The sequence below is a fragment of the Myotis myotis genome, unplaced genomic scaffold (genome assembly GCF_014108235.1).
Source record: "Myotis myotis isolate mMyoMyo1 unplaced genomic scaffold, mMyoMyo1.p scaffold_m19_p_2, whole genome shotgun sequence".
In the NCBI taxonomy this organism is placed as follows: Eukaryota; Metazoa; Chordata; class Mammalia; order Chiroptera; family Vespertilionidae; genus Myotis; species Myotis myotis.
The window spans coordinates 122,986,048-123,013,093 of NW_023416324.1; the positions used below are offsets into that span (position 1 = coordinate 122,986,048).

A 27,046-nucleotide genomic window follows, 5' to 3' on the forward strand; every position below is an offset into this window, starting at 1 on the left:
CGAGTAGACAGAAAATTAAAACATGGGCAGCTCCTGATTGGAAATTTATTCATAGCAGGTAATGATATAGCACAGTCAGGATCCCTGGCATTCCTCAGAGTGAGAGATTTAATTCTGAAAACTTTGATGATGGTTCTTGAATCAGAGATTATAAATGGTGACAGGTTGAGACATACAGATAGGATGAAATGAGCATCAGCAACATATCTCTACAGCAGCTGATTCTATATAAGATCAATGTTTTTACAAACAGGGAATATAATAATTTCAAAAATTATTACAAGTTTTCAAAAAAAGAGGTTTAGGTCTTAGGTAAACCATGTACCATTTTCATATATACTCTTCGATGGAGTGTAATATTAATCAACATATCTAAGGTAAGGGTAGGAAAATAACTCATTTTAAAATATGAAATATTTATTGTAGTTTCTGAATTCATCTGAATAAGGAACAAATCTAAAATTAGAGGCAAAGTAGCTATTCTATGGGAAGGGTCATAGTGAAGGCCTGGGTTTCCTTGTGTATATTCATATAGGGGATGTTCATTAAAGGCAGTTACATACAATTTATGTTATTTACATTTATAAAGAATAATAACTTTATGTTGGAGTTTTTGTGCTTTTTTATATTTTCTAATTATTGACAATAGCATTATTTTTAAAAGAAAAATGTAGTTTTTAAAATTGCCTATTTCAGCCATAACTCTCTACCACAGAAATACAGGCAAGAAAAATCGTATTCCCACATAGACAGGTATTACAATACATCTCTTTAGAATTTGTAAAGTGGCATATTCAGTGTGTGAGGCCAACTTGTTAGATATGGGAATTTTCAAACAACCCTAAAATTACTTCATGTTCCTTCCATCGAAAGGAGGGGTCTGTGTCCCCTACCCCTTGAATCTGTAACTGTTTGACCAATAGTTTACAGCAGAAATAATGTGTCAATTTCCAGATCCAGATCTTAAGAAATGGCTGCCTGCATGTCTGTCTTTTGAAACTCTCACTCTTGTGAGATAACCAGGTAGCCAGTGGAGTGGGCTAAAACGGGAGGAAATGAGGCCCTTTTAACCCACAGCCATGGCTGAGCTCCCAGCTGAAAGCCAGTGCCAAATGTCAGTCATGTGAGTGAAGCATCTTTAAAGTGAAGGCTCCACCACCGAATGAAGTCACTCATTCAGACAAAACACTGAAAAGAGCTGTCCAGCTGAATTATGGCCAAATTGTCGATATAGAAACAAAATGAACAACTGCTATTGTCTCAAGTCACTAAATTTTGGTCTGGTTTGTTAAGCAGCAAAATATAACCAAAAGAGCAGAGTAGGATTTGAATCATGAATGGTCATTATAAAATGGCTTTCATATTACAGGAAAGCAATGCTACATTACATATGCTATAACCAATCAGAATAGAAGGGGGAAAATATAAAAAGCCTGGTAAATGTCATCAGGCTAATATACATTTTGTCAATAAAGTTTTTAATACGTTGCACATAATGTTGAGAAAATAATTCCAATAGTATGAGGAACTATTTTATATATTGAAGAATCTAAGTATGTAAGAAATCTGTTTAACTTTGGTGATATATATTGGCTTTGTAGGATTTTTACCTATGTGTTTAATGATGGAATAACCAATAGTATAAACCTACATAGGAAACACTACTTTAAAATTTAGAAATTTTTGTTGTAAAATAGAACAATATCCAGAATAATACAAATTCATTGTTAAGAGGAACTAAGCCTATATGACAAAATAAAGTTAAAAAATAGTAAAGATAAATAATAGCTAAAACTGTAATATACATTATTACCAAAAGTAAGCACTTGAGAAAGATTAAAAGTTACTTTAATAACAAAAGAAAACATGGATTAAATAAAAAATGTTAACAAAGTCTTCATTGCTGTAGTCGAAATTCTTAAAACAATTATGTGTAATCCCTTTCCTTTAGAAAGTTGATAACTTGAAATGGACTTAGAGTTTATGGTGCAGAAAAATATGTTATAATAAATATTTTAATAAAATAAAGAATAATTTTACAACATAAAATATACCCACTTAATGTATTTCTTTTGAAAACACAGTTCTACAGAAAAATAATTGCTTTAGGATCAAATTTAACCATTTAGTGTATTTCTTTCATAAGGCACAGTTCTACAGGATAGACTTAACTATTATTCACCCAAATATAAGACAGAGAATTGAATTAATTATACTTCCTATCCATAATCAACATTTATAAGATTTATTCAATAATGTAATTAGTGGAGTTGTATCACAAAATTAGAACAGGTTTAGTCCTTCTCACTTGCTATAAATCCATACTATAAAAGGCAACACTCAAAAAAATGATCAAAATACCAAATACCTTTACAGAGGGAATTGTATTATTCTACCGCCTTCTTAAAATGAAAAAAACTGAGAGCCAAAATTATTAATTGATTTGTAGGAGAGTGAAGCTAGGCCTGGAACCCTGCCACCTGCTTTTGCCTCCTGTGTCTTTTCTCATTCATTATTCTGCTTCAGCTGGCATGAGTGATTCCTATATGGCTATGAAACACACAATCACGTAGGATATTAAGAAAAGAGTGTAGCGAAACAATTTCGTCCATATAAAAGTCATCTAATTTGTACTGAAAAACTAGAATTCTTCATTTCATCAAATTTATTGCCGAAGCATTTTTCTACATTACTCATTTTCTAGTATATGAATGTTTGTGTAATATAAAACATCCAAAAATTCATTAAATTCTTTCCAAAACACTTATTAAAAAATTTAGTTGTACCTTATTACTTTTATTATGTCTGCTAATGATTTTCATTATATTTTTCCATATGATAAATTGTGGAACAAGTTGAGAGTATTTTGGCTTTTTAAAAAACTTTTTGCAATATCATGCTAGTTAGATTTAATCACTTAAAATACCTATTTAGATGGTAAAAGAAATCAGAGATGCATTTAATTTTAACAAACTGTTTCAACACTATATCTTAACTTACTATCTTTAAGATGACTATGGGAATAATACTTACCATGCATAAGTAGAGTTGCTATTCAGAATAAATAAAATGTGTGGCTATATAGCTAAAACATTCGACACCATGCGTGATATAGTATATTGCTTACTAATAAATGTTAGTTCTTATAATTACTTAGCTGTAGTAAAAAACATGGTAATATTATTAAGACAGCAAAACATAAAGTAAGATTTTAAAAAATAACCTAGATAAAACAATGTGTATTTATTTATTAAAAGGAGACTTGCTATGGTTAATTCAACCTAATAAAGTGGTCTTTTTGATATTAAAAAAATACTTCACATTAATCCTTTTTAAATGGGAATATAATCAATATATTTTAAATGGTAAAATATTTGTAAAACTAAAATTTAATGCAACTTACCATGAATATATGTGTTATACAAAACAAGTCCAATTCTATAAGTACCTTAAACATTATTCATAAAATTATAAAAACTCATTTTAAGAAATTAAACATTAGTGAGGGTAAAATGAACTTAATGAAATCCCATAAAATCAATTTTAAACAAAGAAAACATTTCAGTGTTACATGTACCTACCTGGAGTAGGCAAACAATCGACTATCCCAAAGATCATGATTCCCTCTAGGTCCAGAGTGAAAATAACAGGAATCTGTCCCATCAAACATATTCAATCCATCCTCTGAATTTTTTGAAGCATGGCTGTGAACCATATCTAAGAGGACTATAATACCCATCGAGTGAGCTGTGTCAACCAGTTCTTTTAGCTCTTCAGGAGTTCCATAACGGCTAAAGATAAAGAACACAGCAAAAACAAGATTGCATCATATTTAAAGCAAACAGCCAATCATTTACTATGAATCAATTGTTTTACCAGCATTGTACAGACTTTAGATGTGCAAATGCAGCATAATACTTGATACAAGTCAAATTTGCTTAATATTTGTTAGTGAACAAAGGTGGTAAAGAAGTAGGGAGCAAGGCATATGAATAATTAACAAGAAGAATGCTCAGAGAGGAAGAGCAGTGGGAACAGACATGAGCGAGAGGCATTTGAAGAACAGAAAATTGGCGAGTGTAGCTGACGTGGAATGATCAAGAAAAAGATGAGATCAATCAACCAAAGGACCTGTATGCGTGAATATAAGCATAACCAATGGACACAGACACTAGAGGGGTGAGGGCATGTGCTGGGGGTGGGAGTGGCCGGGGAGAGGTCAATTGGAGGAAAAGGAGACATATGTACTACTATATGTAATACTTTAAATAATAAAGAATTTTTTTAAAAAAAGGGATGGCCAAGACTCAAATCACATGGGGTCTTATGCACCAATATAAGACATTTGGCTTTTATTCTGAAAGGAATCATTAGTGGGTTCTATGCAAAAGAGTGACATGATCTAACTTTTATTTTTAATGGTCACTCTGGCCACTGTGCAGAAAGTAGTTCATGTGTAAGGAGGGAGGGAAGTCTATGGAGATGAAGGAGGATAAGAAAAAATAGAGTGACCAGTTAAAGACCTATTGAAATAATACAGGTAAGAGAAAAGCAACTTGGACCAGAGTGATAGCAGCTGAAGAAGCCAGATGTGGGATACATTTGGAGTTACAGGTGCCTAGGTTTTATGACAGCCAGAGGAACAAAAAAGAAGAGTCAAGTACATTGCAAAAGTTTTTGGCTTGAACAACTAGAAGATGGTGATATCATTTTATTGAACTAGGGAAGATGGAAGGAGGAGGAGGTTGGAAAATCAGGAAATTAATTTGGGGTATGTTAAGTATTAGATATCCCAATGTCAAATAGACACTGTTTGAAGTTCACAACAGAGGTCAGGGCTAGAGAGTTAAATTTGGGAGTTGGCATATAAAGTATACTTAAGCCATAAAAATGGATGGGACATAATGAGACCCCAAGGTGCTTCATATACATAGAGAAGAGCTGAGCACTGGGAGATCCAATCTTTACTGGTCAGAAAGAGCAAAGGAAATAAGAAAGAAACAACAATAAAGGTGGGGAAAACAATAGGGGGTAAAATATACTGAAAACCAAGGAAAGAAAAAAGTTCCAAGAAAGTGGGAGCAACCAATTGTGCCAAATGCTGTTGACAGCACAAGTAAGTAAGGGCTTATCTTTTAGACATGACAGTATGGAGGCCATTAGTACCCTTGACAAGAGAAATTTCAGTGAGGAGGTGAAGAGGCTTCTTGGAATGAGTTTAAGCAAAAAGAGAAGTGGTGGGATTACAGAGAGTAAGTAAAGGTTACTTATTCAAGGAGAATTGCTCTAATGAAAAAGAACTAAGTTGAATATAGATGGGGTGTCTTCTATGTCTTAAATACTATCTACCTATTCCCACTTCACTCTTCCCCAAGTCAACTTTTAATCATGCTTTAGATCTCAGTTCTAACATCAGTTCATATCTAATATAATATGATCAGACCTCTGATTCTATCCTATTATAGTACCCTGTCGTTTTCGTATTTGCTTCTATTACAGGTAGAAATCCTAATATGTAGGATTATTGGATTCTGTCTATATGCCACCACAGTATAATCTCCAGGAGGCAGAGACAATGTTAGACTTGTTCAACTTGTGGTCATTCAGGTCAGCACCTCTTCAATGGTTTAGGACCCATTATGTCTTTCTGCCCAGAGCCACATTCCCTAGATTTCAGCCTGGGAAGAAGGACAGTCCTTTGGTACATAGTATATGTCCTACCAATGGACTCCTCAGTCACCTTCCTACATGAGTCAATCTTTTTCCATAAAAGGATGTGAGCTCTGGCTATAATGGCTTCCATAAGACATGATTTTCTGACTAAAGCTTGGGCTCCAAAATACATGAAAATTTCAACAGGTAACTGGATATCCTTTATTAGAATCATTCATGAAAAACAACATTAAATCAAGGCCAATCTCTAAGGCTAGCTGAAACGAGTGTCTATGATATTAGTAAAAAACGCTAAGATTCTGTTGACTCTGTTGACCCCTAAAATAGTTTACAAAATGACATCATATAAAATGTAAAAATTCATTTTATTTTATTTTTGCTTAGAAAATAATGGATATAATGGGTCTTTCATTTTACCTTGAAGCTGCAAAGAAGCTTGTGATTTGGTAACCAAAACTGGCATAATAAGCATGCTCCATGATCGCCATCAATTGAATGCAGTTGTATCCTATATAAGCAAAGATCAGATAGAGATTAAAAGCCACATTAAAAAACAATACATGAATTCTTGTCTAAAGGCATTAAGTTTTACATATGATCATATATATATATATATATATATATATATATGATCATATGTAAAACTTAATATATATATATATATATATATATATATATATATATATATGCCTAAGCGACTGTTTGACCATTCGACCACTCAACCAGTAGCTATGACATGCACTGACTACCAGGGGGCAGACGCTCAACACACAGGCATGGAAACATGGAACAGACTGATGAATCTTAGAGGGAAGATGGGAAGGGGTGGGTGGGAAGACATCAGACAAAGATCTTATATGCATACTAGAGGCCAGGTGCACTAATCCGTGCACAGGTCCCTCAGCTGGCCTGCGGGAATCAGGCCAAAACTGGCAGTCCAATATCCCCCGAGGGGTCCCAGATTGCAGAGGGCGCAAGCCAGGCCAAGAGTCCCCATAAATGAGCTAATCATTTTGAAAAGTTCTACTACTTTAATATATTTTGCTTTTCTGACCTTCTAACACAAATTGAACAGTTAGTTCTTGAAAGTTATACATACTCTAACCAGCTATTTCAAATGTCTTCATTTTAACAAGTAACAAATTATATGCAAATATACTCTTAATTTGGATTTAGAATATTAAAGATGGCAATCAGCATATGCTAAACTTGAGCTGCACTTGTAGTATTCATACTAAAGATTATGAATGCTAAATAAAAGTAACCAATTGCATGCCATATACTTTTTAATGTACCTTTTTCTTTATATTTCAGTTATTCTACCATGCAGCATAAGATATAGGAGCAAATCCATTTTTCCACAAGGTAGTTTTTACAGTCAGCATTAATTCTACTTTGCACTATTTTATGTATCTATAAAATTACTCTGAAGTTGCTTGTTGCACACATGTGCACACACACGATTGCATGCACACACACACCTTCCTTTCTCTATCTAAAAATGCTGTGTGCACTAAATGAAGTGACTCAAGGAGGCATAGGACTGCTGGAACCTTGGAACGTTGGGCTCACGCCCCACCTTTGCCTCTGGGATGGGAGACACAGAGCCCCTTTGTGAAGAGCTGCAGGGGACACAGGGTGCAGAGTCCAAAGCAGCCCCATGGACATTATTGTCTTGGATGTTACTGTCTCAGAGTTTATAGAGTTGTTTCTGCAGAGCCCACTAGTGACTTGGATGCAGACTTTGGGCCCATTCAGAAGTGGCAACCGGGACAACCTATGTACATGGATTAGGTCAGTGGTCGGCAAACCACGCGAGCCACATGAGGCTCTTTGGCCCCTTGAGTGTGGCTCTTCCACAAAATACCACGTGCGGGCACGCACGTACAGTGCGACTGAAACTTCATGGCCCATGCACAGAAGTTGGTTTTTGGCCTGGGCGAGTATACAGTGGGGCCTTGACTTACAAGTGTCCGACTAACAAGTTTTTCGAGATACGAGCCGTCTCTCGGCCGATTTTTTGCTTTGAGTTGCGAGCTAAAATTCGGGTTACAAGCCAGCTTCAAATACACCACCACTAGTTGGCGCAGCGAACGTCACAGTGAACGCCACAACATCAGCCCATCATCACGTGTCTCACTCGTTCACTGTTGATTTGACATACAAGTAATTTGAGTTACGAGCTCCGTCACGGAACAAATTAAACTCGTAAGTCAAGGCCCCACTGTATTTTGAAGAAGTGGCCGTAGAAGAAGTGGGGGGTGGGGGTGTGAGTAGGTCGGGCAACGGGAGACGCGGCGCAGGTGGTCCGCGGATACGCAGCATGGGGGAGGTACATTGTTTTGAGGTATGCACCTCAATCAGACTGAGGATGTTTTTAGCAAAGGCCAGCTTAGGAGTACCCTAATTAAGTTAATAACAATATTCCTACCTATATAGTTTAAGTTTAAAAAGTTTGGCTCTCAAAAGAAATTTCAATCGGTGTACTGTTAATATTTGGCTCTGTTGACTAATGAGTTTGCCGAACACTGGATTAGGTGAATGGCATCTTTTTTAACCAAATCATGTTATAAATAGGTCCCAGGCCTACAAATCAATGCATCACCAAGCAAATCAATAATGATGTGAATCTTCACATTCACAACTTGATCATCTTGATGAGAAACATTAAGCCCTACTATCAGGAAGTTCTCCAGCAACTAATGGTAATGAACTTGCCCAATGTTTTTATGGCTGGCAAAGACATCCTGTCCGGGAAGAATATGGAGGAAATTAAGAAGGTGCTGTACTATGCTGTCCAGATGAAGGAAAGAGGAGTGTATTAGAAGAATCAAACAGCTGTATATTGTGGCCCAACCTGGAACTGTGGTCTATATCCAAGAGGTTACCCACAAACAGAAGAACATGTTTAACCTGCAGTGGTTGGAGGTCCCAGTCCTCTCAAGAAACATGGTGTTTCAGCTCAGGAGGCTCATAGATGAACAAAATGAACACATGGAGCTGATCATGGACCTCACCCAGTAGTGGGACTACCTCAAGGTGCAGCAGCCACCCAGTACCCTCAAGTCTTCCAGCTCCATGTCCATACCCAGCCCAACCATCAGCCTCTCTGGCAAGGACAAGCAGCACTTGGCCATGGAGTGGCGGACAAGGCCAGGCTGCACCATGTCAGGCAGGAGAAGACAGAGCAGCTTATGAATATCAGGAATGAGATAGATCAGCTGGTACTGGAGCTTCAGAAAGTCAAGCAGGAGAACATCAAGATGGCAGCTGATGCCCGATCTGCTTGTGCGTACTGTGATGAGCTGGACTCCCTGAGGGAAAAGGCAAATGATATGGAGAGGCTAGAGATGGAGCTGCAGTGCTGCAGGGTAAAGCTGCATGATCTGGAATTCTATAAGGATCGCATAGAGGAGCTAAGAGAAGATAATATAATTTTAATGGAAATCAAGTCCATGCATAAGGAACAGCTGACTGGTGCTCATGATAAAGTTTAAGAGCTGGAGAAAGAGAATCTTCAGATGAAAGCTAAGCTTCACAGCTTGGAATTGGACTGGGACACAGAAAAGAAACATATCGAGCATGGAAGAGAACTTGATCCTTGAGATTGTACAGAAGCAGAAGATGAATGAGTCCGCCCACCTGGGCTGGCAGCTGGAGCAGCTGTCTAATAATGCAGACCTGTTAGACACCCCAGGAAGGCGTTTGTGTTGGAGCTGAACGAATGTACCTCCAGCCACATCCTGAATCTGGAGAAGGAGAACCAGAGCCTACAGAGCACCATCCAAAGGCTGCGGGATGTGTCTCTGGCCCTGGAGGAAAGCAGTTTCAAGTGTGGGGAGCTGGAGAAGCAGAACCAGCAGCTCAGCAAGATTGAAAAGTTGCAGACCCGGCTAGAGAGAGAAAAGCAGAGCAACTAGAATACGGAGACCTTCAGTGAGGAGCTGATCGAAGAGAAAGAACAGCTGCAGAGTGACATGAAGACCCCAAAGGCTAACGAAGCCAAGTAGATCAAGGATCTTAAACAATAAAAAGATCATCTCAACCAAGCGGTGTGGTCACTGCGGGAGAAGTCACAGGTCAGTAGTGAGGCCCACATGAAAGACATCGAGAAGCAGAACAAAGTCCTCCATCACACAGTGACGGAGACCATCAGCAAACTCAGCAAGCTGGAGTTCAAAGGACAGCAGCCACACCAGGACCTGGAGCAGGTGAAGAAGAAGGTGGAGCAGGTGAAGGAGCTGGGTAAGGAGCTGCACCAGCTAAAGAACAAGAATCTGAACAAGAAGGTCACCTCCCTGCCAACAGCCACCAAGAAGGTCGACACCCTACAGCAAGCATGTCAAACTCGCAGCCCACAGGCTGCATGGAGCCCACAACAAATATTTTTGCAGCCCAGCCAATATAACGGTATGTAAGAAACATTTTAATAAAAATTTTGTAACTTAATTTTTACAATATCCTGCTATACATAATTACTAATAACAAACTACAATGTTCGCTAATGAGTGATTACTATAATCGTGTTGCATCCATCTCCCTTCCATGCCTTATGCGCAGGCACACCATTCCTCTCCACTAATATTAGCAGAGAATATTTTAGCAGCTGATTGACATGTCATTAGTCTTGTACTGACTTGTTTGGTGTGCACAACAGGAAATATTCAGCTTTTGGAGAACAAGAAAAATAGGTTTATTTGTGTTACACTTATTAATTGGTGCAGTTATTCAGTGTCTAGTAAGTAAAAAAATATTAATTTATTAAAATGTTCTATTATTTTATGTTAAGGATTACTCATTTATTTCAGCACTTTGTATTCAGCATGTCTCTATCGAAATAAACCTACATTTCTATGAAAATTGAAGCTTTTGTGTTTTTGAGGCCAACATAAACTTAAACCTTGTTTATTTGGCCCATGTTAGCCTTTGAGTTTGACATGCTTGCCATACAGCGTGAGAGCCAGGGCCTGACACTGGAGATCCAGAGGCTGCAGAAGTCTCCGGACATCCTGCAGAATGTGTCGGTCCAGCCTGAGGGGCTGGAGCAGAAAAACAAGCGGCTGGATAAGGAAAACCTGAAGCTGTGCAGGATAGTGGTGACCATGAGCTTTACGGGTGACAAGATGGCTCAAATCAAGAGGGAGAACCAGGAGCTTGAGCGGGAGAAGGAGGAACTGAGGGAAAAGGTGAAGCTGCTGAAGGCCATGAGCAAAAAGTAGAAGCACCTGGAGCTCAGCTACCAGACCATGAGCGCCAAGAGCCTGTAGCTGCAGCAGACCCTGGAAAGCATCAGCCAGAAGTCACAGGCTGTAGCGTGGGCTAGGAAAGCTAGAGGTGAAAAACCAGGCCCTGCAGCCAGACCTGGAGGCCCAGCAACTCTCCAGTGAGCAGCTGGAGAGGTTCAAGAAGGCCCTGGAGCAGGAGGTGGCCTAGCTAGAGAAAGATAAGAAGCTGCTGGAGAAGGAGATGAAGTGACTATGGGAGCAGGTGGAACTTAAGGACGCCATCTTAGATGACAGCACCACTAATCTGCCTGCCACCCAGAAGAGCCGTGTTCTGGCAAAGGAGCTGGCCCACTGCAGGGACGCAGCCACCAAGCTGAAGGAGCTCAAGAAGGACAACTGGGACCTCACCAAGCAAGGCACCATGCACCCAAGGACGCTGAAACCCCTGAGAGAGGACCTGGTGCTGGAGAAGCTGAAGAGCCAGCAGCTGGAGAAGGTCAGCCTCCACAAGGAGCCACTGATGTAGGATGATATCAGCAACAGCAACACAAAATACAAGATTTTGGAGGGCAGGAATGAATCAGCATTAAAATCAACACTAGCCATGAAAGAAGAGAAGATTGTGTTCTTAGAAGCGCAGATGGAAGAGAAAGCCAGCCTTACCCACCAGCTATATACAGAAGACGCTGCAGGTGCTGAAGATGTGTGAGCTCCTCAGGCAGAATCATGAGGGAAGCACCTGAAGAACTCTCTGAAACACCCTACGGGACATTGGTCGCTGCTCACCAGGGAAAGGAGAGCTGGGGGCGGAGCCACAAGGAAGCCACCATGGAGCTGCTCCTGGTGCAGGATGGGCCATCGAGCTGAAACAGAACAACGTAGCTCTGCAGGCTGAGACACAGCTGGTCAAGAATCAGCTGCAGCACTGGCAGACCCAGAACATGGCCTTCAGCAGTCACAGCCTGACACTGCAGAAGCAGTGTGCTTTCCTGCAGGAGCACAACGCCACGCTGCAGACCCAGACCGCCAAGCTGCAGGTGGGAAATTCCACTCTGAGCTCCCAGAGCACCTCATTCTCCAGGCAGTACACTGCTGCAGAACCAGCAGGCGACCAAAGAGAGCAAGCATGAGAAGCTGCAGAAATACCAGGAAAGCTGCCTGAAGACACTTCATCAGAACCTGGAGCTGGAGCACAAAGCACTCGGGAGACCTAGAAAAGGTTAAGTTCCCACACCAGCAGTGAAGGGGGAATATGAGTTGCATGCCCACAACCAGGAGCTGAAAACCTCACTTGAACAACTTTCAGCTGGAGCTGAACTGCTGGCAGGCCCACATGGGCGAGCTGAAGGAATAGCACCAGTGCATAGACATCTCGCTGACCAAGCTGCAACCACTGCAAGGTGTTCTCCCATCTCAAGGGGAACTTGGAGGAAGAAAATCACCTCATAAGCCAGATCCAGCTGTTGAACCAGCAAAACCAGATGCTTCCAGAGAAGAACATGGAGAGTAAGGAGCAGTACCATGAGGAGGAGAAGCAGTATGAAGACAAATTAAATGACTTATGGAGACATAAGGAAAAACTGGAAGAAAAAAACATGGGTCAGTACAAGTTCTATGATCCTGCTCAAAAAAGAAAAAACACTGGATTGGAGCCAAAAACATCAAACCAAAGAAAGAGATCTCCATAGAACTACTGAAGTCAACCATAGACAGCCCTCCCTGGCCACAGGAGTCCTCAGACCCAGGCCTGCCCACTATTTCTCAGCCTCTTAAATTGCAGGCAGAGCCCCTCACGAGACACCCACAACGGGCCCATGGGAAAAGCAACCCAGTGCAAAAAAGACTTTTGAGAAGCAAAATCAAGGACAAAAACAAGTCTCCAACGGCCCACCTGGCTTCATCTAAACACCTGCGGTCTAGTCTTCCTCTGACATGCCATCCCCTCCTAAGGAGCCTCTCCCTTTTTCAGAAATTGGAGATTTCTGATCCTTTCCCTTTATGAGTGTCTTCGTCATGTACCCTCCTTCATTTTTGAAATTCAAACAAAAAACAGTACCTAAATGCCGAATGACCCAGAGTGGACCCCTCCTCCTGACCACAATTCCAAGCCAAGCTTAAAGTAGCCAACATGGATTCTGATTTCAAAAGAGAAGATGAGTTGTCACACCCTCTGGACTACTCCAGAGCAGCACAGTTTTAGGAGAGCCTCGGGGCATCCAGGCACAGGTCCTTAGGCCAGGATGTCTGTTCTAAGTAAATCCCCTGGCCATGTGCTGCCCCCTCTCTTGTGCACCTGCAGGTTTAGGTCATGCCTGTGTGTAATGCTGAACTGGTCAGTTGTCGCTATCCTTCCTAAAAGGTAAGGCCTGTCAAGTGAGATTTTTTTTAAAGATTTATTTTTGAGGAGAAACCAAGATGGCGGCATAGGTAAACACCCGAAATCGCTGCCTCCCACAACAAATTCAAAAATACAACTAAAAGACAAAACGGACATCATCCAGAACTACAGGAAGGCTGGCTGAGTGGAAATTCTACAACTAGAAGGAAAGAGAAAAACACACTGAGACTCAGAGGAGCTGCGGAGGTGGAGTAGAGGTATGGAGGCGCACGCAGCAAGGGCTGGCGACTGAGGATGCAGCTGTCTTTTTGAATCGGGAGGGAGTCACAAGCCCCCGAATGCTCTGAACTCCAGTTTCAGGAAGTCTCTGGGGACCCGGACTCATGTGGGGAGAGACTGGACGGTCTGGTAGCGGGCAGGACTCGGAACTCGAGGGCGGCTTTCTCTAGGAGGTGCCTGCAGCAATTACTGGGACACTGAGACTCAGGGCCACTTAGGGCAGGGCTGAGGATCAGCCATAGCTGCTTGCTCCACCCTGTTGATCCCCTGAGACCCCACCCCACCCAAGCTGCAGCAGAGGCTTTTGCATATGAATGCCCTGGCCCTTTGCAATCTGAAAATTACCTAACAAACTGCAGCTGGGCCTGACAGACCCAAAACATCCAAAAGAAAGCCCAAGGCCCCATAGCAGCTTGCATTGCTTCATAGCTGGGCCTCATTTGGGCACCTCCAAACCCCAAACAAGGAAGGGGAATCTGCAGATCTCTTCGTAGCTCCTGCTGGGTAGCCTCAGGCAGAGGACAGATTAGCACCTCCTTAGATCCAAGAGCCAGTGTAACCAGTGGTCAGAGTGGGACCATCCAATTACAACTCCTCAGATCCATAAGGGACACACTCAGGGGGCAGACTCAGTGAGCACCAAAGACCTACTGAAGCAAGTCTTGCCCCAGAAGGGTGTCTTCAGCACAGAAGTTCTCCCACTGTAGACACAGCTGATTCTCACAGCCAATTGGCCTGGAGGTCAATTCCTCCCAGTGATACCTACAACAATCAAGGCTTACTTACAACAAGATTGTTCACAAAGCCCACAAGGGGTTGCACCATAAGTGTCCACCTCAGGTAATTGGGGAGGCTGAGCCACTGGGCCCTATAGGACACCTAGCACACAAAGCCACTCTACCAACACAGGGAAGCATAAAAAATGTGGAGACAAAGAAACAGGTCACAAATGACAGAAATGGAGGAAAGCAAACTACTGGATATAGAGCTCAAAACCACACTTAAGGTTTTTCAAGAACTTTCTAGAAACTGCCAATAAATTTAGTAAGACCCTCAAAAAGTCTGTGAGACGGCCGATAAATGTAGTGAGACCCTCAAGAAATCTAGTGAGACCTCGAGGTTATGAAAAAGGACCAACTAGAGATTAAGCATACACTGACTGAAATAAAGGATATTATGAAGACTAGAGGATCGCAAGAATCAAGTCAAAGATTTGAAATACGAAGAAGCAAAAACACCCAACCAGAAAAGCAAAAGGAAAAAAGAATCTGAAAATACGAAGATAGCATAAGGAGCCTCTGGGACAGCATCAAGTGCACCAACATTCGAATTATAGGGGTGCCAGAAGAAGAGAGAGAGAGTAAGATATTGAAAACCTATTTGAAGAAATAATGACAGAAAACTTCCCCTACCTGGTCAAAGAAATAGACTTACAAGTCCAGGAAGCGCAGAGAACCCCAAACAAAAGGAATCCAAAGAGGACCACACCAAGACACATCATAATTCAAATGCCAAGAGCAAAAGACAAAGAGAGAATCTTAAAAGCAGCAAGAGAAAGACAGTCAGTTACCTACAAGGGAGTACCCACACGACTGTCAGCTGATTTCTCAACAGAAACTTTGCAGGCCAGAAGGGAGTGGCAAGAAATATTCAAAGTGATGAATGCCAAGAACCTACAACCAAGATTACTTTATCCAGCAAAGCTATCATTCAGAATTGAAGGTCAGATAAAGAGCTTCACAGATAAGGAAAAGCTAAAGGAGTTCATCACCACCAAACCAGTATTATATGAAATGCTGAAAGGTATTCTTTAAGAAGAGGAAGAAGAAGAAAGTAAAGATACAAATTATGAACAACAAATACACATCTATCAACAAGTGAATCTAAAAATCAAGTGAATAAATAATCTGATGAACAGAATAAACTGGTGATTATAATAGAATCAGGGGCATAGAAAGAGAGTGGACTGACTATTCTTGGGGAGGGAAGGGGTGTAGGGGATGCGGGAAGAGACTGAACAATAATCGTGCACCTATGGATGAGGACAGTGGCGGGGGGTGAGGGTGGAGGGCGGGGGGGGGGAACTAGGTGGAGGGGAGCTATGGGGGGAAAAAAGAGGAACAACTGTCATAATCTGAATAAAGATTTAATTTAAAAAAATCAATAAACTTCTAAATAACCCAGGAAAAAAAATTTATTTTTAAGCCACTAAATTTAAAATTGCTGGCTCTGCAGATGTGTCCTATGCTTTGAGGGATTTATTACTCTCCACTCAAGCATTTAGTATAATTGCATTGATGTTGTCAAGCCCGGATTCAGCCTAGAGTGGTGTTGTATGACCCTGTTGAGTTTCTCTGACTTCTTGGTTGCTGATGTGAGAGCAGCGGTGGACCAACAGAACATCAGCACACAGTCACGGCTGGGGGTGGGAACGCTGGTCCACAGAGGCCTTCAGCTACTGCAGTGTTTTCTGTCTTCAGCAATCCTTATACTAACTAGCTCCATGATTTTTTGGCATATCTTTATCACCTGTGTGATTACTTACATGTTTTCCCTTTAACTCAGTGGTTCTCAACCTTGGCTGCACATTAGAATCACCTGGGAATCTTTAAAATCCTGATTTCTGGGCCTCATCCTCTGGAAATTCTGTTTCTTTGTTATGGGGTGGGGCCACAACATTACTAAAAAAGAAACAATTTCTGGAGGATGAGGCCCAGAAATTAGGATTTTAAAAAGATTCCCAGGTGATTCTAATGTGCAGCCAAGGTTGAGAACCTCTGCTTTAACTGACTCACCATTTCCACTTAAGTTTATTTGAAAAGGAAAGATTAGTGTCAGTCCTTTAAATGGAAAACCAGTATCACCATAAAAACAAGGTAACCATAAAAATATATACATAACTATTACACTGTTCAAAAAAAAAAAAATTGGCACTGCCTTTATAAAAAAAATAATTTTTTCTCTGATTATTTGCTTATAATAAAAATACATTAATAAATACTTTTAAATGTTATGTTACATCATAAAATGACAGAACACCTCAAATGCAACAGCTCTAATATAATATCTATTATATATAATCAATATTATATTCTTTAAGCAGTTAGTTAACTTTGGTTTCTAGAACCTGACCTCATTATGACAGATAATTAAGATCCATATATAAGGGAAAACTTTAACCATGAATTGTAAAACTTTCCTGTAGCCAAAATTTGGACTGCCTAGCAAAAGCAGAATAATTAACTGAACTTTTATATTCCTGCTTAGCCACTGGAGCAGGTGCTAATATGCTGTGAAATTATTTTTTTAAAAGCATACCTATAAAAAAACAGCTTTAAAGCATACTGAATCGATGATTCAGCAGTACACTATTCACTCTCCTGTTTATTCCCATGAAGACAGAGCTGTGTCATTACAATCCCAAACACAAACATCTACAACAATGTGTTTCACACAGAAGATGCACCATTGATATTTGTCAAATATGTCATCCAGACAAGAGCTGTATATACAATGGCTCTGATATAAAATGAGTTGCAGTCATCTTAAAAAAATGTACAATTTTTTCCTTAACAAACTAAAATGAACAGACTTTACTCAATGACCACTTAATGTGATAGAAGCTCTCTCCTGTAAAAAGTAATTATGCTTACATATTTATCTACAATTTTTCAAGCTATTAGTTCATATTACTTAAAATTGAAATTGGAATAATATCTTGAATTCTTATTATCCCATTTCTCTTTTCTATGCTATCACTATTACAGGGCAATTTGAGAAGCCTAAAATAAAATTCATTTCTATTACATATTTAATCTCTTAACACAAAAAAGAGACACTTGTAATTAGCTTTTCTTATAAAAGAACAGATTCATTAAAATTTTATCTGAATAAAAATCACAGTTATTACTCACCAAGGTCTTTGATTCTTGGTAGTATATTATGTGTAAAATGTTTATAAGAAGCTACTTTTCCTTCATGGGAAGAAATTCCCACATGAGACTCATAAATTCTTAGACCTCTTGGCTTCTTTGGTCTGGAATGCTTAAACTACAGAATATAAAGTTAGATACACAATTAGAACATAAATGCAGGTACAACACTAGCCGATTAAGCATGTTAAATAAAATAGTGGATCAACTCAGTCAAATACTCTGGAAATGTTTTCACATGTAAAAAAAGAATGGCTACATCCATTAAATTTTCTTTAGGAAAATACTTTTCAGAGTCATGTTAATGAACCTATTTTCAAAAGAGAAATCATGTATCAGCTTCTGTCTCATCATTGAGTGAAGATATATTTTTGAGCCTGAGCCTCAGAGAAAACATAACAGCTGTGAAGTGCATATATAATTATTAAATGCCAAGCACTTATCAACAAGCTCTAATAACTTAGATGACAGAAAAGTGAGTTCTAAGATGCCTATAACTCTTGAATAAGACAGCCTTAATAATTACACTCATCAATACAGCCATGAAATGTCCTCACTATTCCTTATTCTTAAGGATACTGATCGTGCTTCAAACCCATGACAAGGAGAAATATTACATCACTAAAGAATCTTTGGTGAATCAGAAATTGTGATTAAGATTTTTCAGAATAATTACTATTGTTTATAGGTCATTATGTAGAGATTTAGTTTTCTTTCCCCCTTAAACCTCAGAAATACATGATAAAAAAAAACTCACTTTCATACTTTATTGGCAACAGATGATGAATCCGATATATGTATAGCAGACGGATACAATATGACATAAAATATTAAACCAGCATTGAAAAGTTGAACATTACTATAAAAGTTATAAAAATAAAATTTAATTTTCCTAAAAATATTGGAATAAGCATTTATTTAAAGATGTGTTTTTCTTACTTTATATGTGTGTTCGGGATCCCAGTGTATCCAATCATAATTCACATTATCACCTTCACGAGCCACATACTTCGCCCATGGTGAAATACGATACAAAATCTCTCCACTTTTACTCCTAATAACTACCTACAAAGAGAAAAACTGTAATTGCTTTAAAATGCTTCAAAACTAAGATAATGCATAATAGTTTATGAGCAATGCTATAAGATGGAAAAGGAAGAATGATTGTAAGAATCTAAACTACCATCCAGATGTGTGACCTTAAAGATGTTTAAATTCTATGGACCTTGCTTTTCTCATCTGCTATAGTATATGACCCTTAAAGTTACTGCCAGTTAGAGTAATTTATGATTCTCTGGCAATTTCCATGATTGCAAACCAATCATTAGAGTGGTTAATTAAGTAAGCATACAGTACATAATAAAAAGACATGAATATTATTTGGGAACTGCAGTCAATAAATCAAACATCAGGATGAAATAATCCTACTCTATTGTAAAAATGTGACAAGTGAGTTATATCACCACCTATTTCTTTTCCTTTCCAAAGCAATTAATTATAACATTTTCAAGAAGCTAAAGAAGAAAAAATGTTTTATTAATGCCTATCATACACACACACACAGACTACCCTGCAAATATTTTCTACCCCTTTTCAATCTCTTCTATGCTCTATTTCAAGTAAGCTTTACCACATAAAACCAAACATTTTACCTTTTAGCCACCCACCCCTATATTGCCAATAGTATCAATATTATTATCCTATATAATAACTAGAGGACCTGAGCACAAAATTCATGCACACATAGGGTCTCCAGGCCTGGCCAGTGATCAGGGCTGATCGGGGCCTTCCAGCTGCCGGCCGGAGTTCAACCAGGAGTTCGAACGGGGGGCGGGGCTGGCCAGCCAACAGCCCTCATCCCCTCCCCCCAGCCAACCCCACCCCCGATCGGGCCCCCCAAACCAATTGAGGGAGGGCCGGCTGGCCAACTGCCCGCGGGCTGACCAGACCTCACCCATGCACGAATTTGTGCACCAGGCCTCTAGTCAATAATAAAAAATAAGAATAAAATACAAACACAATTTTTACTTTATCCACCATTTTAGACTTAGTATGAAATAGAGGACTGAATTTATTAGCATGATTAGATTAAAAGTAAGCTACATGAACTAAGTGTCCAAGTGACTAAAAGTAGACCTTTTTTTAAAGTTCTTAGATCAGAAGCTATACAATATTCTCAGCATTGAGGACATATTCTTCAGTTACCTTTAATAGAGAAAAGCTCAATTTTGCAAAATTAATTGGTAATTAAATATTGGTATAATGTTTTACAATTTAGAACGGACCTTTATAATCATATTTCACTTGATTCAATAGAATTTTTATAACACAAATATTGAAATTATGTGAGTTGCCAAAAATCCCAAAGTCACTGAGTGGGAGAGGCAAACACTGAACACCGAACTTCCTAACTCACTGTCTTATTCTTAATAGACTTCAAATCACAATTTATGATGGAGGGGGAAGATCCGTGATGAAATTGGAGTATAAAATAGCATAACAATTCTGATTAGCAGCTTGGCAATATGCATCAAATATTTAAAATATTCTCAATGAGTCAGCAATTTGAGTTATAGAAATATGCCCTGTGAAAATAATCAGGAAGGTGCCAAAAAATTATATATTTTTCTATTAATCTTAGTGTTACTTTTATTAGGAAGAAGTAAATGACTGAATAATGTATAGTTGTTAAACTTGTACTATTGAATTATATGTACTGAAGGATGCAAGAAAAAAAATTTTACATTTTTATTTATTTCACTGGGGAAGGGAGGGGGAGAAAGAGATAGAAACATCAATGATGAGAGAATCATTGATTGGTTGCCGCCCGCATAACTCCTACTAGGATAAAGACTGCAACCCAGGCAACCCAGGTTTCTATATTATTATCACTTTGTTTCACTTGTAGAGCTTCTGTAAAATTAGGAAAAAATAAATATTTTAGTAAGGCTTGCAAATAGATGAATCATATAATTGCAAACACACTTGTAGAGGTATGCTAATAACGAAGTCAGATATATTGTGTGCCTTAAATATAGTGATAATGTTAAAAATAGAACTTTAAAAATCTATCAAATCAATTTAAAGGAATATACTAATGAAAATAATATCATGATGAACTTTTTTAAAAAATATATTTTATTGATTTTTTACAGAGAGGAAGGGAGAGGGATAGACAGTTAGAAACATCGTTGAGAGAGAAACATCGATCAGCTGCCTCCAGCACACCTCCTACTGGGGATGTGCCCGCAACCAAGGTACATGCCCTTGACTGGAATCGAGCCTGGGGCCTTTCAGTCTGAAGGCTGGCGCTCTATCCACTGAGCCAAACCGGTTAGGGCATGATGAACTTTTTATAGGGCAAATAGATACTCTGTAAAACAGTAACATTTTGGATGTTAATTATAAAAATGTTATTAGGTTTTTTTTTAATGAGCCAAATTATCTCTTTGACTTATGGGAGGTTACCATCAAAAGACATTATTAAATTTAAAAAAAAAACCTCTACCTATGCAAAAGCCAAATTAACTGAGTGAACTGTATGAAGTCAAATTTTATTTAGAAATTTCATTTAGAATTCAAATACACACTATAAGAAATGCTTGGATAAAATAGTGAAGACAGAAAAAAAAGTGTGTGTGTGTGTGTGTGTGTGTGTGTATTCACTCATTCTGGGAACATATTTTGAAAGTCTTCTTGTCAAAAATATTGCTCCTATGGACTAGAAAATTACTGAGATAAGATGCTTGCCAGGTAGCCAACAATTTTATATAAACACAGGGATATGTTCAGCTGGTAAGATGTGTTAGCATATTGTAGAAAATGCTATTGAATGTAACCCTGGGTTTCATGAGTGAACATATAAAAGACACAGATATTCAATGACATAATTCAATTTTCCCAGATTTCACTACCCAAAGCACAACACTATCCTTTGAGTATATACCTTTACTCAAAATAAATTATTTAAAGAGAGATTGAAAAAATATATTGATGAAGATAACTACTTAATGAGATACAGGTCAAAGTAAATAACCAAGCAAAGTCATTTCTAATTTATAAATCAACATAATCACTTCTTCTCTTAAATTACAACGAATTTATATATCTAATATAATTGATATTATATAAGATATAAATACAAATACATTAGTATGTATAATCTCCTATCTAATAAAAAACAAAAAGGGTAATTGACTGTAACTTCGCTACACTTCCCATTGGCTAATCAGGGTGATATGCAAATTAACTGCCAAGAAAGATGGCGGTTAATTTGCATACATAGGCGCAATGATGGGAGGCAAAAGGGGAAGGAAGGGAGAACAGTGATTGGAAACCCAGGCAGCAGGCAAGAGCCAGAAGGCAGGGCCGCCCCCCCCCCCCAGCCGGTGATCGCCATTGGAAAGCCAGGCCGCAGGCGAGGCGTCAACCCCGGGGGCTCGGGGGTGCTGCCTGGCCTGCAGCCCCATGGTCGCCATAGAGATCGGAGGGCAAGAGAGCTGCATAGCGATCAGAGAGCCAGGCTCAGGCGAGGCTGCACCCCAGCACCTGACATGTAAAGGTCGGGGATGAAATGACTTTTCTCAACCACATCTGCAAATATCCTGGAGAAGGCATCACTAAAGAGTTCACAACAATCTCTTGCTTGGCAAGGAAGAAAAAAGTTGGCAACTGAAACAATCCCTTACATCAAAGTTAAGGTCCCTCTGAGTAAAAAAGAATATTTCCAACGTAAAGGAGGGAGCAGGCAAAAATAATAGGTTCTCACGACTTCCACTGAAGTTTGAGCATATGACAGAGTCAAAACGAATATACAAATTAAAACAGACAGTGGACATTCAAATGACCCAAATCAACTGTCACTGTTTGTCCCAATAGCAGCAATGCTTTTATATAGTTTAACAAACATACAAAATATAGCAAACATACATATAATATAGTTTAACAAACATACAAAACAAGTCACATGATAAGAGAGGTTCGGCTTCTAAAGTAAATTGAATATGTTCTTTAAAAATTCTCATGTCCTCCTCTCTGACTATAATTCTTAATTTTCCAATCAGGAAATTACCCCAGGTGATCCAGTAACATGTAGAACTCCAGTAACCTAACTTTTTTAAAAAAACAAACATCCCAACCATTTTTAAAATATTTAAATTGATATTTTAGGGTTAAAATTATAGAAGATATTTAGATTCAAATATATTTTCTGAATAGAAAATATTTCAGTTTTTGATATAAAAAAATAAACATAAAAGAATATATAAGTGACACATTTTCCCAAGGAACTCTGAATTAGTACCTTTCCCTCTAACTTTCTTCAAATTAAGAGAATATATGGAGTTCCCTATACTGCACAAGTTTTAATGAAAGAAAATAAGACTTTCTAGGAGCATCAAATACATGTTTTCTTATTTACAAACATATATACTCTCCTCTCTCTCCCTCTCTCTCTCTCTCTTTAAAATATATTCTTACTGATTCAGAGAGGAAGGGAGAGGGAGAGAGATAGAAACATCAATGATAGAGAATCATTGATCGGCTGCCTCCTACACGCCCTGTACTGGGAATCAAGCCCACAACCCAGGCATGTGGCCTCACCTGGAATCTAACTGTGACTTCCTGGTTCATAGGTCAATGCTAAACCATTGAGTCACACCTGGCCGGGCTCAATTCTTATTTATAAATTCATTCCAAGGATATATATACAGCTTGAAAAGCTGTGGAAGTAGTTTCAAAAAAACTAGCTTTTAAGTAACAAGAAAACAGTTATAGAAGAAAGTTTAAATTAAAAGAAAAAAATTAATTTATAAATTCATAAATTAATTTATAAATTAATTTTAATTTATTCAAGAGTGGGAACATCCTCCATGAAAATGTGTACCTTGACTGTGGATGGCTGGGTGGCCTTATCACACCTTAGGAATTCAAATGCTTTTTACAATGAAAAGAGAGTTTCATCTCATTTCTCTCCCAGGGTAGATGTCTGTCAATAGAAGGTGGACATCAATAAAAGGAGGAGCTTGCACAATCAATCCAGAAAGTCAGCAATCTATGAATAATCCAGAACCCAGTATTTATCTCCTCTGCCACAAACCCTCCCTCCCAGCCAGTGAGCAAAATAATTACTCTCAAGTCAAGCTAAGTGCCCCCCAGTCACAGTGGCCCAATGCTGACATACAAAGCATACAAATAATTCTCACTCTGGCATAAAAGTGACAACTTCCTTGGAAGAAAAGCAGATACTGTAAATTTCTCAAAGTCTTCCTGAAACATTTTTTAAAGTAATTTTTACTTCTTTAGAAAAAATGCATACATGGCAAACTATCTGTAATAAAAGGCCCATTCTATAAAATTTTACCTGGTCCTACTCATATCTGCAATCATAATCATATTTACAGACAAATATATCTATACTAATAAAAGAGTAATATGCTCATTAGACTGGGAGACCTTCCAGGAGACCTTCCAGATGTTCTTCTGGACAAAGCCATGGTGGTGGGACCGAGGGTAAAGGCCAAGAGGGAAGGGCAGTTGTGGGTGATCAGGCTGGTGGGGGGCGAGGCCGTTGGGGGTAAGCAGACCAGCAGGGGGGCCAGCTGGGGGCAAGCAGGCCATCAGTGGGGGTCAGTTGGAGGTGATCAGGACAGTGGGGGGGGGCAGTTTGGAGTGAGCAGGCCAGCAGGAGGACAGTTGGGGAAGAGCAGGCCAGTGGGGAGAGAAGGTAGGGGCGAGCAGGCTAGAAGGGGGGACAGTTTGGGGTGATCAGGCTGGTGGGGGGGGCATTTGGGGGCAAGCAGGCCAGGAGGCAGAGTGGTTAGAGGCAATCAGGCAGGCAGGCAGGCAGGTGAGCGGTTAGGAGCCAGCAGTCCCAGATTGCGAGAGCGATGTCCAACTGCTGGTTTAGGCCCGATCCCTGTAAACTGGCAGTAGGACATCCTTTGAGGGGTCCCAAATTGAAGAGGGTGAAGGCCAGGCTGAGGAACACACCCTCCCCCGTGCACGAATTTTGTGCACCGGGCCACTAGTACAATATATAACTATATACAAATACATAATACAAAAGGCCCAGTGCACAAAATTCATGCACGGGGGCGGGTCCCTGAGCCCAGCCTGCACTCTCCAATCTGGGACCCCTCAAGGGATGTCCGACTGCCAGTTTAGGCTCTATCCTGTAAACTGGCAGTCAGACATCTCTCTCACAATCTGGGACTTCTGGCTCCTAACCACTTGCCTGCCTGAATGCCCCTAACTGCTTCTGCGTGCCAGCCTCATCATCCCCAAACTGCTCCCTTGCCAGCCTGATTCATGCCTAAGTGCTCCCCTGCGGGCCTGATTACCCACAACTGCCCTACCTTGCTGGCCTTATCACCCATAATTGCTCTCCCTTGCCAGCCATCTTGTGGCAGCCATCTTGTGACACGAGGGCATGACACCACCTAGGCTTTTATTATATAAGATATAAAACGATGGGTACAGCCATACCAATCTGCAAGGTGAATATCAGTATTCTCTCTGTATTTATAAAATGTGACTGAACTATATTTACATCTGCATAAAGATATTTGTAGAGAGAAAAAAAATGTACACACATACATACAGAACATATTGAAATTTTTTCTTAAGTAATATTTAGAAGTTTGTGGAACAAAAGCAAAGTGTTAGAAAAAGTAATCAAAAGTTCATAATTAAGTAAGAGCCTGGCCGGTGTGGCTCAGTGGTTGAGCATTGTCCTATGAAACAGGAGTTTATGGTTCCAGGCCCAGTCAGGGCACATACCTGGGTTGCTGGCTCAATCCCCAGTAGGGGGCATGCAGGAGGCAGCCAATCAATGATTCTCTCTCATCACTGATGTTTCTATCTCTCTCCCTTTCTCTTCCTCTCTGAAATAATATATATATATATATATTTTTTAAAGTAAGGAAATTGATATTCCAGAAGAGAATCTGATGATTTTACCAATGACCAGAATCTTTAAGAAATATGTGTTTTAATATTTATAAATAATGCAGCATAAGTATTTTAAATGAACAGATATCATAAAAATTTTAAAATAGCTTAATATTATTTTTAAAGCTCTTAAATATCATTTTAATTAAAGTAAAATTACTACTACTATTGTTTGTAAAAACAAAGAACATATATGTACTCAGCTTTTCATAGCTTTGTTTGTTTGTTATTCCTGCTTGAACCGATCTGAACACTAGGTAGGGTTATGTAGGAAGAATCTCTGCATTTGGGGAGACTGAAAAATGGCTCCTCAGATGTCTACATCCTACTCCCTAGAATCTGTGAATGATACTTTCTATGGCAAAAAATGGGATCTTTGCAGATGTGATAAAAGGATATTAAAATGAGAAATTATCCAGATTTTCTAGGAGGGCAATCACATATATCCTTATAAGTGGGGAAGCAGAGGGATATTTATACATAGAGGAAAAAAGCAATGTGACCAAGGCCACAGCCACCGGAAGCTGGAGTGGTAAGGAACAGATCCTTCGCTAGAGCCTATGGAGAAGGAATGACCCTGCCAACACCTTAATTTCAACCCAGTTATACTGATTTTTAACTTCTGGTCTCCAAAACTGTGAGAGAACAAACTTCTATTGTTTTTAAAGCCACTGAATCTGTTCACCAGCCACTGGAAACTAATACAGCCATAAAGGAAAATATTGGAGGCAATCACTTTGGAAGAATAAAATGGAATGTACTTAAATTTAGTTCATCTCTGCCAGTGCCAGAAACAGTGAAAAGATAAAGTCATCTTAATGAGTAGCCTAAATAACACATTTTATCTCTTATTAACTTTATACTCCCAAAAAGTAGACAAGCATATACCAATGCCTTTCAGTGACCTTCACTAAACAAGATAAATCTCATTGACGATTCCCAGGAAAAGCAAACTCCTTCAGAATAAATATTGCTGAACTTCAGAATTGATAGGAGACCCTTCAAAAGGTGAATTTGTAATAGGCAGTTTTTATTGCTAGCCTACTTCTATGAAATTATTTTCAGAGATTGAACAAAAAGAATCACTCTTTATAGGATGGAAATAAAAACTCTACATTTATCATAAGGAAAAAGCTACAGGATTATTTTTTTCTATCCAATACCTGGCATATTTGATTTATTTTACAGAGATGACACTATTTAAATAACTAGAAAATCAGTTGGCAAAAATTATAATTATGCTTATTGAAGAAATTTCATTTTACATTTTGTAATTAGGAATATCAGGAACACTATCTGATATTAAAAGGTATTTCATTGTGAACTTTGAGTTCATTTTTAAAGTAGTTAGGAAAGGAAATCAAGATACCAATAAAAGTATCAAGGCTGTTTTCTCATAATAATAAAGCCCTTATGTGTAAATGAGCATTTTTATGGAAAAACTTTGACAGAACGATATATAATAGATAAGTAAAATTATATAAATTAGGGTTATATATGAGCTATTAGTGATTTTCCCATGGTTTATAAAAGTATAAAATTCTGGTATTTTAATGTTTTAAATTTTTCTGTAAGATTTATCTGGATACCAAAGTCCATACATACATATATTTTCAAGATCTCCATCTTTGTTCATAATTTTCAATTAA

At 38.9% G+C, this 27,046-nt stretch overlaps 1 protein-coding gene and 1 pseudogene across 1 annotated transcript in view; one reads left to right on the forward strand and one right to left on the reverse strand.

The window, feature by feature from the left end:
• Positions 1–27,046, reverse strand: part of GBE1 (1,4-alpha-glucan branching enzyme 1) — a 359,283-nt gene that overhangs the window by 161,787 nt on the left and 170,450 nt on the right. The window contains exons 4-7 of the mRNA XM_036353073.1: positions 18,387–18,512; positions 17,430–17,565; positions 6,091–6,181; positions 3,582–3,791 (exon numbers count right to left, since the gene is read on the reverse strand). Coding sequence (XP_036208966.1) covers positions 3,582–3,791; positions 6,091–6,181; positions 17,430–17,565; positions 18,387–18,512 — 563 coding nt within the window. The remainder of the gene's footprint in view (positions 1–3,581; positions 3,792–6,090; positions 6,182–17,429; positions 17,566–18,386; positions 18,513–27,046) is intronic.
• LOC118677565 lies at positions 7,334–12,900 on the forward strand (annotated as a pseudogene).